At 36.9% G+C, this 19,260-nt stretch overlaps 2 protein-coding genes across 2 annotated transcripts; one reads left to right on the top strand and one right to left on the bottom strand.

Moving 5' to 3' along the window:
• The first annotated feature begins 652 nt into the window (after positions 1 to 652).
• On the top strand, positions 653 to 16,495 carry col28a1b (collagen, type XXVIII, alpha 1b). Its single transcript, XM_057339111.1, has 35 exons — positions 653 to 756; positions 1,259 to 1,395; positions 1,758 to 2,323; positions 4,388 to 4,408; positions 4,763 to 4,822; positions 4,897 to 4,950; positions 5,202 to 5,246; positions 5,335 to 5,361; positions 5,550 to 5,594; positions 5,674 to 5,718; positions 6,810 to 6,863; positions 7,452 to 7,520; positions 7,813 to 7,881; positions 7,972 to 8,040; positions 8,144 to 8,212; positions 8,304 to 8,372; positions 9,025 to 9,093; positions 9,253 to 9,321; positions 9,490 to 9,561; positions 9,640 to 9,708; positions 9,943 to 10,014; positions 10,106 to 10,174; positions 10,676 to 10,744; positions 10,822 to 10,890; positions 10,982 to 11,050; positions 11,129 to 11,197; positions 11,509 to 11,577; positions 11,712 to 11,780; positions 12,228 to 12,308; positions 12,985 to 13,020; positions 13,138 to 13,174; positions 13,255 to 13,809; positions 15,508 to 15,711; positions 15,858 to 16,046; positions 16,397 to 16,495. The coding sequence occupies exons 2-34, from the start codon at positions 1,278 to 1,280 to the stop codon at positions 16,028 to 16,030; spliced, it is 3,300 nt and encodes a 1,099-aa protein (XP_057195094.1). The 5' UTR covers positions 653 to 756; positions 1,259 to 1,277; the 3' UTR covers positions 16,031 to 16,046; positions 16,397 to 16,495.
• Positions 16,496 to 17,275: 780 nt separating this feature from the next.
• On the bottom strand, positions 17,276 to 18,336 carry c1galt1b (core 1 synthase, glycoprotein-N-acetylgalactosamine 3-beta-galactosyltransferase 1b). The gene is made up of 2 exons (XM_057339112.1): positions 17,704 to 18,336; positions 17,276 to 17,437 (listed from the first exon to the last, which is right to left on the bottom strand). Exons 1-2 carry the CDS (start codon positions 18,301 to 18,303, stop codon positions 17,285 to 17,287), a joined length of 753 nt encoding a protein of 250 aa, XP_057195095.1. The 5' UTR covers positions 18,304 to 18,336; the 3' UTR covers positions 17,276 to 17,284.
• Positions 18,337 to 19,260: the final 924 nt, after the last annotated feature.

The following is a 19,260-nucleotide window of genomic DNA, read 5'->3' as shown; positions in this document are numbered from 1 at the left end:
TTGTTTAAAATGAGGAAGTGTGAAGTGTTTTTATGTTGTGCAAATACATCTTGCATAAAACACCCCCAAAAAATTCCTAAATGCTCTCATCTTGTTTTATCTGTATAGCCTACAAATATGATATTTATACTGTATTGTGTTAATTGACGTTAATAATCATGATTACAATATCCAAGTCAATAAACAACAATTATGACATGAATTTAATCTTGCATCCCTCTTTAATAAGTTCCTGTTTTTATATCTACTTCATCTGATATTCTGCTTTAAGCCACCTAAAAACCATTCTGATGCTGCTTTGTTTCTGTGTAAATGAAAGGATTTAAAATCATTTTGCTGTGTGACACTAAAGTAATCCAAAAGCAATTGGACTACATTACGTTTATATTGTGATACTTGGATTACGTTACTAATTTTTATTAAGTAATTTGTAACTGTACCGGAATACATTTTTAAAGTAACCCTTCCAACCCTGTACATAGGCCTATATGCTAATATTTAAAACATACAGTATATTTTATTGATGTGCTTTTATTAAATGTATTAGATGGTCATGTTACATGAATCCATCTCATGTTGTCTGTTGCATCTCTGATGCATGACTGAGCATACACACAAACTCAGTCATGCATCAGATTGTTGGGTCTGTGTTGTTGAACTGATGTCCAGCACAGAACTAAAGTCAAACCTACACAGAAATTGTTCTTTACAGAAGGGAGACACAAGCATGTGGAATTGTTTTATGTAACAGGCAAGGTAAGTACGTCCATCTTCATGTTTTTGTTCTTATTCTATAGAATTTCGAACTATTTCATAGTTTACTGACTTTTTATTTTTTTGTTAGCTAAAAGATGAACAACATTCCAGTTTCAAAATAGACGTGCTCGGGGGGTGTAAATAGGAAAATAACAATTATTATAAAAGATGTATACTAATTTATATTATATTACTGCCTGAAGTTCCTTATTTAATCACTCTGCTTTGCTCTGTAAACAACGTGCATGTCATTGTGTTGTTCGCATGAATGATCTGAATCATAATACCCATGTTTTGAAAAGTAATTTGATTTATTTAGAAATGTCTGTGGCTCGTGTTCAGCTTTCATGTTCAGCATGATGTGCATAGTTGCACAAGTTGTATTCACATAAAGAGGCATTTTCTCTTCTCTACATCAAGTGTTTTGATCACAGAATATGCACTTTAAACACATTTACTGAGTATACGGAAGACCTGAAAATGTTCTTTTGCTGTCTTTAAGACCAAACATAAACGAGCACATGGCCAAAGTGATTTCTCTGTGCATGTTACTTTGGCTGCTTCTACCTGCGGCCAGATGCCAGAAGAGAAGAACATCTGGAAAAAAGCTAAACAACTTCACCAACAAAAATGAAAATGGTAAGGAATTAACATGTATGTTGCTTAACAACAAAAAGTTTAAAATTTTCTACATTGAAACAAACTATTATGAAGCATAGACTCTTCTAGACCTTATTCCAGTTGGATTTATTAGTATCCTCTTGGCTCCATCTGCCAGATGTCATCCTACCAATAAAACCCCAAACAGTAGAACCATGGAGACCATTATAGTTCCATTAAAACCAATGCAGTTCCCATAATAACCACTTAACCCAATGTTTGTAATGGTTTGTATTATGTTAAGCTAATTTGATTGAATTCATTTGAAATACATTAATGTAATGTTAAATGAAACTTGCACCTCTGTCAAATACAAAATGACCTCTCTCTATATTTTTTAGAATCAGAGTGTTTATTGGAGATTGCATATATTCTGGACAGCTCAGAGAGCGCAAAGGTCTTTTTGTTTGAGCGTCAGAAAGAATTAGTCAGAACCTTCAGCAATCGGGTTGCGCAGATGCAGGTGTCCGACTGGCACCTCAAAACTCGTTTTGCGCTCATCTACTACAGCAGTGCGGTGTACATCGACCAACGCTTTCGAGACTGGCAGGACCTCGACATGTTCCTGAGTCGACTGCATAATGCAGTCTACATAGGCCAGGGAACGTACACGACGTATGCCATATCCAACGCCACCCAACTCTTCGCCACCGAGACCAAAGATCAAAGCGTGAGGGTGGCTCTGCTCATGACCGACAGCATCGATCATCCACGTAACCCTGACATCATGATGGCAAGTGCCGAGGCAAAGAGACACAACATCAAGACATTCTCAATAGGCCTGTCAAACCTGGCGAAGGATAACATGAACAGTGCCAAACTCAGAGCTGTGGCGAGCAGTCCCACTCAACAGTATCTCCACAGCCTCACTGACCCCCAGCTGGAGGAAAGACTCGTGCAACAGCTCGTGAGAGATTTTTTTGGTCTGTCTGTCTGTCTGACCACATAATCATTCGTTCATCTGTAAAAAACTATAAAAGAAAACAAATATGCTGTACTTCAATTTTGAGTAAGTATAACTAAAATTCACATACAAGTAGGCTACTTTACGTAGTATACGAATAGCAGTGCACTAGAAGTATACTTGGAAGTTAACTTTTATTTCATTATTACTCTCCACTTTTTAGTTTACTAAATTTCTCCACCGATACGATAGCCGACTATTTAGAGTCATATCTGCAGATGCCGATACCGATATCAATACCGATACTATGATGGTTATATTAACTCTCATTAACTAAGTTCTGAAGATTTTATATTTCTTAACTTTCTGAATGTTATTAATTCATATAATGACTAAACAACTGGAATTGTTTCTTAACATTTTCTATACACAGAGGACAAATTCATTGGATTTTCCTGTCCTCTTTTGATTGACAGGATATATCGGCCCTGATCGTCGGCTGTTTTTTAACTATCGGCCGATAGTGTGAAAATTGCTTATATCGGCTGATTACTGATTAATGGCTGATATATCCAAACCCCTATCAAGGCAGGTCGTGGCATTGGCACGAAATTTGGAATATATATTCGTATTCATGGACACGAATATCCAACGATAAATGACTCCCCTAACCCCGCCCCTAAACCTAACGTCACAGGGGCGAAGTCAAATCAATGCAAAACATACAAATGAGATCGTAGGAAATAGGAATTTACACAAATGAGCCACCTTGTAAAATAGGTGTGAATTCCCATCAGATTGCGTTGATATATATTTATACATATGAAATATAGAATTACGTTAGATTGAAAGTCGAGCTGGGTGACACGAAAAAGGGGGGAATTCGTGTTCATGAACACAAATTAATAGATTACAGTTTGTGAAAATGTCACAAATTCCTGTGAGACTGTGTTGATATATCGGTGCGTCTCTAGTTTTACAACTATGTGCGCATCTAGTAAACATTGGATGCACATAGTCTGCACATACAGTATAGTTGCAACTACGTTTTTTGTACTTTTGTACTGCAACTATACTTCAATTTAGGCATAATGATAGTTTGTCTAGTAATGATAGTTTAGTAAACTACTTGTAGTTTTTACAACTGTACATTAAGTTTTCATTAAGTGATCTTAACATTACTAACAATAAACATAAAAATTGTTAACAATTTATATATTGTTTAAATTACATATTACTTAACTTATTTTTAAATATAAAGTTTATAAGACAGTATATTGTCGGAGCCGATGTCCACATGTCGGCAGTGCTCCGACATGTGGCGCGGTTGCGCATCGGGCGACCCGGGTTCAATTCCCGTCTCGTGGTCCTTTCCCGAACCCACCCACTTCACTTCCTGTCCTCTCTACCACTAAAAGCTGTACAATTAAAGCCAAAATGGCAAAAAAACAAATCTAAAATAAAGCTATGTGGGAACAGGTATTAAATAGACTTTTCAATCTAAAGAGTAAACACAACTAGAAACCTAGAATACTTCCTCACAGCCCCAAAATACTTAGATTTTTCTGTCAGTATAAGTATACTTTAGTGTAATTTTAAGTAGGCCCTTTTATGAAAGGTACATCAAATGTAGACTGAAAGGTACACTTTCTTATTTACAGTTAAAAAGAAGCATGCTTATAGAACACTTGAATAAAAAAAACAAGAGAAGGCTTTGTCAAACATCAAAGTTTGCCTTGACTTTTCCTTGTTTCTATTTCTGTGAGTTTGGGATCTATAAACAGTAACAAGAGTACATTCTGCTGTCCTGATTTACACATCAGTGGGTGAATCGCATCTGTGTATGAGGGGTTTTCCAGTGGGGTCTGCAGCTTATGAAATGTCAGACGATCACACGTCAGACGACAACAGTCTTCTCTTACACAAGCACAGACGTTTCCAAAGCCATGCACGAGATTTTGCAATAGATTACTGTCTGTACTCTATTTGTTTTCACTTGCTTTGATACTATCATGAAAGCGCCCTTTCGTGTGTCTTATACACTTATCTCTCTCTATTTATTACCAGGAAACAATTTTGGAGACTGAAGTAAGTATGTGACTTTACAATGCGAAAGAGATATAGTGACCCCAAAAGGTGTTTGGACTCTGAATATCAAAAGTTTGTGCAACACGACGTTTTAAATGATGTGCATATTTCAAATACACACATATTTTATTTATCAAATATATATACAGTATATATTGTTTCATTTTTTATTTACTTTTATATGAAATTATTCACACCCCTCCAGGTTGGGATCCACTAATGTAATACAATTACATTTTTAAATGTGACTTAAGTGTCCAAACACTTTTAGGACCCGATGTTTAATGTCCATTATTACAAACGCAGAATAAATACTGCTGTGCTGATTATACCTGTTGTCACTTCTCATGCCAGTGTCCACGGCCAACCGTGTGTTTGTGCGAGAAAGGTGCTCGAGGTCCACCAGGAAGTCCTGTGAGTATCACGGAGATGAAACTGTGGTCATAATTTATGATGGAGTTTTGAATAAAATTCTGTATTTCGTTTAGGGTAAAGAAGGAGATCCTGGTGAAGAAGGCGTCCCTGGTGCAAAAGGCTCAAAGGTACATAATCTTTGTTTGAAGGACTAAGACTTTTTTCTAATAATCACACGCTTGTATTTAGATCGTACACATTTCTCTGAATAGAATTAGCCACAACAAACTTGCAAATTCCGGCTGAGATATTACTATACTGTATGTGTGGCACTGTTGATGAAAATGTTGTTTCTGTGCTTTATAAATCACATTAATGTCTACCGTTTGTGGAATATTGTGGCTATTTCACTGGTTTTCCGTTATTGTTCTGTTTAAAGGGAGAAACAGGGACAGCCGGTCGTCCAGGGAATGAAGGTGCAGAGGTCAGACTCGTCATTTTGATTAAATCCTCATTCAATATGACGTGTGTATCCTGTTAAAAAACAACAACGAATGGTCTCTCATCCACAGGGCAGACCTGGCTACAAAGGTGATAAGGTGAAACATAAGTTTTATTTTTTGACAAAAGTATAGGTTATTGTAATTTGTTCCTATATTCTGTCAATTAAGTGCTAAATACTGTGATACAGTACGCTGAATAGACTCAATACGCATTGACTTGGGAAAAAATCTGAAACAAAAAACAGTTTTCCTGGATTCAACCCTAATTTTGAGTCCTGTTGTAGGGGGATCAAGGCAAATGTGGACCACCGGGCCAAAAAGGACATCAGGTATGTCTTCTCTACATTCCTACTTGTTAAGAAATGTGCCGTATACGCATTACATTTGTTTATGTTGCATTTCATATAGGGCATTGAAGGACCTCCAGGGCCACGGGGTCTCAGAGGAGTGCAGGTACTGATCTCTTTAAATGACATTTGATGGCCACATCTGTGAGCGTGATAATATGATCAAAAATGTAAACGAAGATTTTAAAGCAAATGAAAAGTCTGTGAGCGTGTTGTCATTAAAGCAAACGAGAAAGTCATTCTGATTTTTTTATATTTTCTTTCATTTTCATTTGTCACTCACGTTGATCATCTGTAATGAAATTAAAAATACAGCAATGTATATATTTTATCATGGCTTGTATTTTGTAGTAAATGCGGTACGGTATTTATAGTACTAGTAGAGACCGGTCTGTTTTCCCACCCTGCACTTATGGAATGTGATGTACAGATAGCTCATAATCCAGTGCTAATGTACACATCAACCGCAGTCGATCCAGGCTTTCAGGATATTTTTCTTTGACAGAGTAAGCTATTGTACTGTGCGATTAGTGGCGATATGGAATTAAAAAATGGGGCAGTATACTGACATCTATACTGTATGAATTGTGTCAAAGATGTTGATTATACAACATGCATTTTAATGTTTATTGCAGACAAGTATTCGTCTTAAAATTATTAATAAAATTAAAGATATTAATACAGCCGCTTTCCAAATTTTCACTTAATCAGCATTTCTAGATGTATTGTGGTCATTCCAGTCCAGCGTCTGTTGAATTTCAACAAAATCAAACCTCAGGAGTGACATAAAGTCATTCAACAGCAATGTGAAAGACTGACAGCATGACAAGACACATAAAACTGTGACAAAAATCCAGGTTATGACATAAAAAAATGATCTTTGAACTTTTCCTAAATTCCTGTAGAAATAAAAACGTGTTTTCTTTGCAGTATTTGAGGTCTGAAAAAATACAGAGCATTTTTTTGTTACTCGTTTCCTCAGTTTTCATTTTCTGCAAATAAACGCAAACAGAATCAATATTTTTATTTGCAATTTGGAAGAAATATTCTTAGTAGTTCACAGAATGAAGCAAAAATGATCATTTTACATAAGCACCTACCTATTGTGACAGAATGTGCTCTGCACACGTAATAATAATTGGTCTCTTAATTTTTTGCGGCTGTACATTTTAACATATACTTTAAATATTTTACCAGGGTTTGAATGGACCTCCGGGGGACCAGGGACTCGAGGGTCATCCAGGACCTAAAGTAGGCCAATATCTTCTACTGTATTTCTTTGTCAGTGAAGAGCAATTAACTGATATCTTTGTCTGACATAAACACGGGAATTTTCTCAGTATTTTTTTTAATCTGGGAGGCATAAAATTGACATTTAAGAGATGTTTTCATGCACATCTGTTGCTCTGAAATGTTTAACAAAGAGCCTTTGTTTACAACAAGTTTATAACAGCACATTCAAGTGTGAAAGGACAAGGCTTGCCTTATTCTCTGTAAATGCCACTGGGAACATACAACAAAATGCACCTGCCACACTTCTTGTCTCATGCTACTGTAAAGCTGAACTACAATGTGTTCTTCTGTACCCCAAAAAACATGTTTTGCTTGTCATGCCACAATTGATAGTTTTGATCAACACAGACTGATGACCAATCCCAGAAAGTGTTGTTTAATCAAATTAGAATGATATCATATAAATAAATGGCACAACATTTGTAGACTTTTATAAATAAAAGTCCTCCTGTGCGTGCAAAATCTTTGTGCACCTGCTGATTTAACCCTTAAAAATCTAATATCGAAGATGTCCAAATAAAACACTTACCTTCAGGTTGCTTTTAGGGTGAACAAGGACAGCTCGGCACTTCTGGACCACCGGGGGACATTGGAATTGGATTTCCTGGTCCAAAGGTAGTTCAAGAACATGTTTTTTTATGAAATATTATTTTATTCTTCTGAGTTTGAAACTTTTTAATGGCATTCACTGTCAATATTACAGCAATAACATAAAGCTGTGTAGACGTAGCATAGCTCAGGTTGTTGGGCCTTTGAAGACTTTTAATTTGAAAAATTGTTCCCGACATTGCCTTAGGAAAAAAAAAGTGAAGATTAAGTCAATTAAAGACATAATTAAAGTAAATTAAAAGAAAAAATACAATTTTGAGTTAAACTGGTTGTTTCAGAGGTCTGTCTGGTTCTATAGGGAGACAAGGGAAACCCAGGAAGACCAGGTCCTGTTGGTCCGATTGCTGTGGGTCAGTCTGGGGTACCTGTAAGTCTCTTTTCATGTCCTCAGAGATGTATGACGTACATCATCGTTCATCACAAAGATGTGAAATAATGATGTTGTCCATCACTCAAGGGTCCTGCAGGTCCACCAGGACCACAAGGGAACCCAGGAGGTCCAGGTGAGGGACTTCCTGGACCAAAGGTGAGATGCATGATGATGAAGTCACATGATTCTTATAATACCTCTAATCATAAAGACATTTAATGTTGTCCTGGCAAGAATTTAAAAAAAAAATTTTTTTTAGGGTGACCGGGGCTTTGGCGGCCCTCCTGGTGCTCGTGGGCTCCAAGGTTACGGGGTCAAAGGTGAAAAGGTGAAATTGCGTTGTGCGAGAGTTAAGTTTTATAATAAATGGGCATTTTGTGTTTAGTGTATTTTCATTACCTCTGTGTTTATCCGTTTAGGGGAGTGCTGGGCCTCCCGGGTTTCCTGGACAAATAGGATTACCTGGCAGAGGCATTCAAGGAGAAAAAGTATTTCGGTTATTTTAACAGTTTTAACATCAATATTGGCATATTGCTGGTGCTTGATGAGGCCTCACCATTATTAATGCTTTTATATTTCGACCAAAATAAGACCATTAACTCAACCTTATGTCATCCCAGATGTATTTGACTTTCTTTCTTCAGTTGAACACAAACAGATAATTTTATGTTAAAATGGTGCTCAAAATGTTGAAGCTCCAAAAAAGTAATTTATTTGTTAATAAATGTCTTCTGAAGCGAAAAATCTGTTTGTAACAGCAAACATTTCATATTTTATTATTAAGCAAAGTTGAAACCAAAACAAACACACACACACACACACACACACACGCACACACACACCCCCCCCCACACACACACACACACACGATAAATGTGAATATGGCGACATGTCAATAACTTCACTTGATTTACATTTCAATGAACTGTTCCTTTAAGATTAGACGCCAAATTTAATAGATGTGAAACATTATTTTCTTAAAACTTCTGATGGGCTCAAAGCCTCTTCTACTAATCCTAAATATTACATTTTGGGAGGTTACTGATACAACATATTGCACTTTTCATTGGTGAGAGGTGTGCTTTTACTTTTTCGTTCTTTTGTGAATGTTTTGATTTTCAACTTTTGATTTTCTTAAAGGGGAATCAGGGACAAATTGGTCCTCCTGGTCAAAGAGGGAATCCTGGGATAGGACTCATGGGCCAAAAGGTAAGAAAGCCACATATAAGCTGAATACTATTGTTATTGTTTATTGCTTGTAATATAGCCAAAAACTCACCATGACTTTAAATCAGTCCAAATGAGGCGCATAGACAAAACAAAACTCCATATTGTTTTCTGTTCTGTTTCTGATGTGTTTTCTGTCAGGGCGAGCAAGGCTTCTCTGGTGAGCCTGGAGCTCCTGGGGAAAAAGGAATTGGACAACCAGGACCCAAAGTAAATTGCCATCTCATTTTTCATCCAAAGCAACAATTTTTTTCTCTGTATGTGTGTTCCTTGGGAATGGAACCCACGTTCTAACCACAGAGCCACTACATCTCATTGAACAATAATTAGAGTATCAAGTAATGAAATTAAAGTGATGTTCATGGGTTTATACTATAGGGTGAAGCTGGCTCTCGAGGTTTGCCAGGTGTGCCAGGATCACCAGGGGACGATGGGAGCACGGGAGCAAAGGTTAATATACTTCGAATACCGCGCTACACCCCCAAAAGTTCACCAGGCATGTATTATAATGGACTTTATGATATGTAGGGTGGTATAGGCTTACCAGGTCCCAGAGGACAAGACGGAGCACCTGGAAGAGGCCTACCAGGAGAGAAGGTATCACTTTTACTTTACTTTTACAGTATGTAAAGAGAGATAGACAACAAAAACACTTCAATGATCAGAAAGATTCTGTAAACAGAACGAGATTTGGCATCAAGTGATTTAGCTACAGATACCGTCCAATCCAATGAATTGTAAAAATGAAATACAACTAAAAATCAAAGGCAGGACCTACTGTAAAGATGAAAGCATAAAATCAATTTCAGTGAATAAGATATATGCCAATAGGGGGATCGAGGGGACAGGGGACTCAGAGGCCAAACAGGACCATTGGGATCAGCTGGACCAATGGGGCCTAAGGTAAAACAATAAAATACTGTATATCAGAGCTTCATCATAACAGGAATTCTCCGAAAGTCCATTGAGCTTCAGTTTCTTTTATTGATAACAGGGAGAAGCAGGGAATGTTGGACCCCCAGGTATACCTGGACCATCGGGGAGGGGCATACCTGGAGCTAAGGTAAGTTAAAGGTCCTATGTGTCATTTTTGTTGGAGGGTCTATTGACAGAAATGCAATATAATATACATAACTATCTATTCAGAGGTGTATGAAGACCTTACATAATGAGGCGTTATTTTTTTATAACATTAAGAATGAGCTATTTCTATCTATATACACCGCGGGTCCCCTTACATGGAATCCGCCATGTTGTTTCTATAGTGGCCCTAAAGGGACAAACTCCTTTACAAAGTGTGTTTCGTAAACACGTTATCTTCCTCGGCAAATAAGCGGAAACGTGACGACATCTTAGTTCTGTGTCAGCCACCGTGGTGCTTTAAAAGGGAGGGGTGAGGGTTGTGTGAGCCGTTGGTTGCAATTCACAACCGCACCACTAGATGCCGCTAGACACATTTCATACACTGCACCTTTAAAGCAATATTAAATCATATTAATTTGCCATAAATAATTTAAATGTAATATTAAATTATAATAACATTTATTTTGTTGTTTACCTGTAGGGAGATGTCGGGCCATTTGGTACACCAGGACCTGTTGGAGAACCAGGAAGGGGCATTGCGGGTCCAAAGGTAAGAGTGAGTTTCATGTACTGAGAGAAACATGTACTGTAATTGTATTGACATTACCCATCTATTCTGTCTTTAAGGGTGAAATAGGATTACCAGGACGAACTGGATCACCAGGGTTAAAGGGAGAAGGCTATCCTGGATCACCTGTAAATATTTACATCATTCCTTCTGATATACAGTACATATATACAATACCTGGCATTATTTAATCCTATATGTTACGTGGGTAATCTGTAGGGGCCGCCAGGTTTACTGGGTCTTACAGGAGAGACTGGACCAGAAGGTATTGGTTTACCCGGATCAAAGGTAAGGTGCAATCTCCAACGCTTTGTAGCACAAATATGTTGTTTAAAACAATTATTCTGTTTGATTTATCTGTCACAGGGAGATCGAGGCACAACAGGGCCCCCAGGACCAGCCGGACCACCAGGTCTTGGGCTGATGGGCCCAAAGGTGGGTGTATATTTCAAGCGAGTGTGAAAAAACATTGATCATATTAAATGATGGTTAAAAATACGACGTGATTATTAAAAAATAATTTCGCAGTATTATGTCTGTTCAATTGTCTTTTAGTCACAAAAGGTAAATGATTGTTATTGGTTTCAACAGTCTTCATTTGACATTTGGAAAAGAAAAATAATTTATATAATAATTTATTTTGTGGTATTTGTTTGATTAATTATTATATTTTTGTGGTAAAGAATAGCGCACACATGGCTTTGAGATTTTCCTATATATATATATAGCTTTATTTTGGGCTGCAGGGCTCTGTTGGTCAGACTGGACCTGCTGGTCCACCAGGATTACCAGGAGAGGGCATACAAGGACCGAAGGTAACATCAATTTTGATCTTATTTTTCGACAGTATTTCTAAAATCTCTGTACCTAAATGCTGTTTGATATTACAGTCTGATAAACAAATGAATATATTATACATGCATTTTACTCTATATTGTGTTTCGTACAGGGTGATCCTGGATATCAGGGTGTACAGGGACCAAGAGGGGTTCCTGGAGAGGGTCTACAGGGGCCAAAGGTAAAGATGATCTTATAGTCTGTCTCTAAAAAATAATTCACCCAGATATTAAAATGTTGTAAACATTTTGTCTATACTCAGCCTTACAACCATGTTATTCCCTTACACAAAGAAAATAGCCTAATATTTTCTTAAATATTAACTGTCAATATTTTAACCATTTAATATATATTGAAACGTACGATACATTGTTAACATATTAATATCGGACAGTATATGTTCAAAATATATAAGCACTGGTTCCAATATATGGACATTTTAAATTGATTATTATTTAATATAGTTCATTATATTTTCCAGTATATTCCCAAATATATTTTTTTGTTTGATAAGGGTTTCAGTCTCTGCAAAACACAAAATAAGATGACAGAATCAATTTTTACTATACAAGAAATACTGCCAAGCTGTAAAAATGAAGTACTCCACAACAACACTGGGTTATTTTAGGGGGATCGAGGGTTTCCAGGAGCACCAGGACGCAATGGGGAGATAGGAGGTTTGGGAGAACCTGGAGTTACAGGACAACCGGTGAGAAGATTTAAAACGCTTGAACATTCATGTTCTGAGACACCCCGACGTACTTTATATTGACGTATCAGCTCAATACATCATGACTCATAAGCTATAAGGATTTTTATCTTAAATATTATATTAGTTATAGTACAATTTTACAGTCTTAGAAAGCAATACTTCATTGCATTTTTTAGTACATATTTTGTTTTATGCACGTGTTTTGAACAGTAAACAAATTCTTTTTTGTACTATTTTTATCCATAGCATCATTTTAAAGGGACAGTTCACCCAAAAATGACAATTCTGTCATAACTCACCCTCAAGTTGTTCCGACCTGTATACATTTCTTTGTTTGGTTGAGCACAAAGAAAAAAGAAGAAATTTGGAAGAATGTTAGCAAATGACCGTTCTGGGGCACCATTGACTACCATAGGAAAAATGATTGTACAATTTTTTGTTCTACACAAGAAGAATTTAGGAAAGCAAACAGTTCTGGGGCAAAAGGTTTTTGCAGAATGTTGATAACCAAACAACACTGACCCCATTGACTTTCATTATACGGACACAAAACCACTGAGGCATTCCTCAAAATATCTTCTTTTGTGATATATATAGGTTTTAAACCACTTGAGGTTGAATAAAGGATGACAGATAGAAGATGGCTGAAAACATTAACCATTTTCCTTTGCAGGGAAATCCTGGAAGAAAGGGAGAGCCTGGTCTCACGGTAAAGTGCAGAGATTCATCTAAGAATTTTCCGCCTTTACATATTCTGCAGACTTTCCATCCAATGCGAAGCCATACATTTGCGTTTTAATACTAAAATGTATTATGTATTTTGTAGAGAGAGGAAATAATCACCTTAATCAAATCTATTTGTGGTAAGTCACAATTCAGTTCCTAAATAGCACTGCTTTTATGATTAACCAGACTAGTTGTCTCAGTTATTCTTGGTTATCAGGTTGCGGTCAAGTATGCCGCATGGAACCCCTCGAGCTGGTCTTTGTGATTGACAGTTCTGAGAGCGTGGGTGAGGTCAACTTTGACCTCATTAAAGATTTTGTGAGCGCGGTGGTCGACCAAGCGTCGGTCAGTCCTGAGGTCACGCACGTAGGCATCGTCCTCTACAGCAACATCAACCACGTGGTCACAAGTTTACGAGAACGCTACACTCACGATGAAGTCAAGGCCGCCGTTCGAAAAATGGCGTACATCGGAGAGGGAACGTACACGGGAAGTGGCATCAGAGAGGCCAATGAGATGTTTCAGGCTGCTCGGCCCGGCGTGAGGAAAGTGGCTGTGGTTATTACGGATGGACAGACGGATCATCGTGACACTGTGAAGCTAGAGGACGCTGTCGACGAGGCTCATTCGGCCAACATCACCATGTATGTTATAGGGGTGTTGAATGAAAGTGACCCGCTCCATGAGGATTTTAAGCAGGAGCTGAAATCAATCGCCTCACAGCCTGATGAAGAGCACGTGTTCTTTATAGGGGACTTCAAAACACTTCATGGTACATATGATAGATCATTTTATCATGTCATTGCACAAAAAGCACAAACAAGCATGTCACCCTTGCGAGAAAAACGAAGTGTACTTCAAGTTCATTTTATTTAGTATACTTATAAGAAAGTTCAAATATAGGCTGCGTCCAAATACCCCCACTTGCGGTCTTTGCACTTGACCACTTGACTACTTATGACGTAGTATTTCCTGTCTTTGGCCCTAGTGTTCTAGTGGGCGTGAAGATCCCAAGTGAGCATGTAGTATTTCTAACCCGATGGGACACACTTAGCAAGTGCAAACATATGACGTTAATTAATGTGTTTTTTCTAATTATGAGATAAAAAGCAGTTTTACAAAATCACCAAGTTTTCACCAATAAAATATGCAACACTACCTTTTATTATGAAATTATATGTAATATCCAGGGGCGGACTGGCCATCTGGCGTTCCGGGCGTATCTAATTATATAGTCAAGTCAGATTTATTTTTATAGCGCTTTATTTGTATTGTATCAAAGCAGCTGTACCCCAAAACAAAAGAAAAACACATGTTAGCCAAACCTAGATTTAATAAAGATATAACCTTAAAAAGTAGTATAGTAGTATAACACACTGGAAAGCTTTAAGCAACATCTCACGAGACCCCGAGCAAAAAGTCTCATGATTCATATCCAGAACATGATGCATGATGGGATACGCTTAGCCTTAATACCGCTCCGAAGTGTGCGTTATGCGCACTGGCATTGGGCATTTTTAAGTCATTGGACACACTTGCGCTCTTCCTTCCTGTCGCGTGCACGTGCTCTCAAGTGGCCAAGACCGCAAGTGGGGGTTTTTGGACGCAGCCATACTTTAATTATACTTTATGTATACTAATATCAATGTACTTGTACTACACTTGCAAGGGTACTGTTTCAATACTACTTGGGACTAAATTGGCCCACGCTTTAGTTTATAGAAGTATACTTTGGGGAGGTGGGGGGGGCTTTCCATTTTTAGGGACAGACAGACAGGAAGCAATGGGCAGGAGACAGGGTAGGATCGGGAAAGGACCATAAGCCGGGACTCGAACTCAGGTCACCCGGTCACATGCTCCGACACTTTTAAGTATACTTCAAGTGTAACAGTAGTAAACTTGAGTACACAGCTAGTGTACAAGTGCACTTCTAAGTGTACTAGTGCAATACTTGTAGTTGATTTTTTTGTTTATGAAAGTATACTTTCAGAAGACTACTAGTTTTGTTGTTTTTATACTGCAAGTATACTTTTATGCATAACTTACTATACTTTATATTTCATAATGATACTTTTTTAGTGAACTTATGGTTTACCTTTTATATTTTATTTTTCCAATGTTTTATTGGTATTCATTTTTATACTTGACGTTTACCTTAAAAACGCTCTAAGTAGATTATAAGTATATAGTGAAATATAGAGAGTATGCAGAGAGTGCAATTATGCAAGTATACTTCTTTTAATCTGTAACACGTATATACTTTTAGTGTACTTCTGCACTTAAAAATACATTTGCATACTTGACTTACACTGAACAATTAGTATGCAGATACTAAAAGCACAATTGATTAAACCTATTTTTCAATTACTTTTTAGATATATTTATAATTTTTATAATAAATATTTATACAAATTTCCTTGCAAGAATAAGAATAATGTGATAAATGATGTTTGTGTCTCTTGTGGTCTAGAATTGAAAAGTAAACTGCTCAAAGAGATCTGTGAGAATATTGATGGATCAAGCTCTTATAACTCAACATCCATCCATGATGAAAAACCTCGCACGTCTTTGAATCAGCCAAGACAGAACACCTACAGGATCAATCCCACGCCGGGCTCGACGTCACAGAGAACCACTGATCCTCCGCAGCTCATTCAAGAGGATTTCAATGCAGGTAAAAGTCCAAACAACCAAAGTTCAAAAAAAAAAAAATGCACAAAACACACAAACTGTTGTGACAGAAGCCTAAAAAAATGTTGTGCAACTTTTATATAACGTGCGCATATCACCTACTATTCATAACATTAAAATATTTTTCAGATGAGGGATGTCAGCAGCCTCTGGAACCCGGTCCGTGTCGGGACTATGTTGTCAAATGGTATTATGACTGGAAAGCCAATTCATGTGCTCGGTTCTGGTTTGGAGGTTGCCATGGCAACAAAAACCAGTTCGATAGCGCAGAGACCTGCAGAAAAGCCTGCATGAAAATATAAGCTTCCCACACCAAAGGTGAAAGATTTGTAAAATCTTATGCATACACAGTGAACCTGTTTTTGCACTGCTATATTTAAATAATCAAATGTATAAACACTCTTGGGGTCCACTGTATATTTTAGGTCCTTTTTTCAGTCATGTCACACAAAAGAGGGAATTTGTCAGATGTCTGTCACTGCTGATACTGCAGCTATGATCGCTTAAAAAAGTATACACACAAAATGATCAAATAATGATTCTTAAAAGTCAATGAGCACATTTGGCTTCATGCAGAAATTTATTTGTAAAAATAAGTATTTACCAATCCATTTTCGTCAAATGTTTGAATGTCACTTGGTTTTGTAACTTTATCTTTTTATTTGCAGTATTATTTCCTTTGCTGAAGCTCAGTGTTGGGTCTACAGACCACTTTTCAAGATGTAAACACCGGTCCAAGCACTTCTAGTTTGATTAAATTATTTTTTAAATCTTACATACATAATAAAATCTTGAAAATATTCACTTAACATTTTGATTCGGTTTTAAATGTTCTGTTGGTTGTATTTTGTTCAAACGTTTGTGCAGTGGAACAGGAAGTTCTTCTGGACCAGCGTTGGTTACGTTTTCTGAAGTGGTCTATACTTGTATCCAAACGCAGATGATGTGTAAAACACACCAGCTCGTATTTGTAGATCACACATAATGAGCACTGAGAGGCTGTGAACTAAATTACACATTGAAAATATTCCACTGACCTTTAGCATTTTTAAATTTGTAGCTTTCCATCACTAGATTTAGTGGAACACATTCTGATTAAAACTGTGAATGTAAGATATTGTTCCATTATACAGAAAGTTCAAATATATGTTTAAAATTTACACAGATATATTCAGCATTTTATTGTTAAATTTAACATGATTTAATAAGGCGTGGACTCAAACCAACAACCTACAAACCATGAGCCAATGTTCTTTTTTGTTAGCCCTTTGTGGTTATATCTTTACATTTTCTATCTTAGCAGGGGGAACAAATTCTGACAACTGAGAATGTTACTGTCAGATAAGGTTCCCCCTGTTCAAAAACAGAAAGGAAACAAATAATTGACCTGCAAAACATTATAAAACAGTGCTACAATAACAACTATAAGGTTTTTGAGAACTTTTGTATTGTATTTTGTATTCATTTTTAGCCTTAGACTAACGAAATCCGTTTTTTATTGAAACAATCCATTTTCCTCAAACGTTTGAATGTCACTTGTAATGTTTTTTGTTATTTTATATTGTAGTATTTGCAGTATTTTGCTGAAGATTAAGTCTGTGCTTGTATCCAAACGGTCGCAGGTGATGTGTTAAATACTCCAGCGCGTACATATCTGTAGGTCGCACATAATGAAAGGATATTGCAAAGTCTGCACAGCATCCAGGGCCCTGTAAAAAAAAGAGACAATGATCTTAAAAACTAAATAAACACATTCTGAAAGTACAGACTCATTTTGGATTTTGTAAAAAGATTATTCTGCAATTCTGATGACAGCTGTTGAAAGCTGCCAGTGTGTAACAGCATCACACTGCATTAAGATATATAACAAATTACAATGTTTTACTAAAATAAAAAAAATCACACCTACAGTTATTGTAACATGCCAAACAACTTGAAACTCGACAAACAATGATTACCGTCCCGGGTCACTCACCCGTATGGTGGGGTAGTAACTATACGTCCATGATTGTTTTCTGTTCTCAAGGCGAATGATATGATATAGTGGAGTAAACGGATTAAACGTTTCCCGCTTGTTTGGATCTCTTGAATCCCCGGCCGTGACTCCAATGGTCTCCATGCACCTGCCTAAGGCCACGTCCTCCAACGTGCTGTCATGTTTGCAGCGTCCCCTGTCGAAACCTTGCACAAATCTCCTGAGAGCTTCTCGACTCAACACATATCCGGCTCCGCCGCTCATATAACCTTGTTTGACGAAAGGCCGGAACCTGTGACCGAAATAAACCGGCCTTTCGGTGTCATGCTCTGAAAGCAGGCGTCTCAGGTTTTCCACGACCACAAACGTGTCATCGTCAGCCTTGAGAAACCAGTCTGCGTGTTGAAGATGATGGGCGTGGATGTACTGGAAAGCACGGATGGTCTTCCAGTACAGTTGATCTCTGCCCTCGCTCACGTTGAGCCCCACGGTGGGGAAATCTGACGTCTGGGAGCTCATGTATAACACCAGGTTACAGTGTTTGGTCCACGTGGCCCGGACGTGTTGGGTCTTTGTCGCCAGATTTTCAGGCCTTGTCATTATCCAACACAGCACCCGTACCTTAGAAAACAGGGTCTTTGCTACCTCGTCTAGAAAAAGCAAAAGTCAAACATTAAGACACACTCGACTGAATTTGGTCCGCAAAAACAATACTATCTTAGTATTTTCATACAGTTTTGTACAATTATGTTATTATGAAAATTTATATGAATAAAATATAATCTAATATAACCCTAACACGTAATATAATATAATAATATTTTTCAAAATTTAAATTTATACATCATCTGATAAATAAGCTTTCCATTGATGTATGGTTTGTTATGATCGGACAATATTTGGGCGAGATACAACTGTTTAAAACTCTGGAATCTGAGGGTGCAAAAAAATAAAAATACCGAGAAAATCCCCTTTTGTCCAAATGAAGTCCTTAGCATAGCTTATTACTCACAAAATTAAGTTTTGATATATTTACGGTAGGAATTTTACAAAATATCTTAATGGAACGTGATCTTTACTTAATATCCTAATGATTTTTGGCATAAAAGAAAAATCGATAATGTTGACCCACACAATGTTTTGTTGGGTATTGCCACAAATATTCCTGTGCTACTTAAGATCGGTTTTGTGATCCAGGATCACATATAATACAATATAGCATAATTATAACATAATATAATAATGACAAATATTATATATTTTAATATAACCCATACTATTATATGGTAATATAATATAATTTGTACAAATATATTACTAACAATATTTACAAGAATAAGATATATTCTAATATAACCCATAATATTATATAGTAATATAATATAATTTGTACAAATACATTAACAATATTTAAAAAAATATTTTTAACAACAATTAATGAGAGCCATATCCAATAGACAAAATAATTGTAATTGTTTTTCTTCTTGCACTGGCAAGTTGTTTTATTCTTGTGTCAAACATAAACTTCATGACTAAATTTTGTGGTAAAATTCTCTA

Source organism: Triplophysa rosa, linkage group LG8 (genome assembly GCF_024868665.1).
Source record: "Triplophysa rosa linkage group LG8, Trosa_1v2, whole genome shotgun sequence".
Lineage (NCBI taxonomy): Eukaryota > Metazoa > Chordata > Actinopteri > Cypriniformes > Nemacheilidae > Triplophysa > Triplophysa rosa.
The sequence above is the reverse complement of the archived record's forward strand: the minus strand, read 5'-3'. Positions and strand labels throughout refer to the sequence as shown.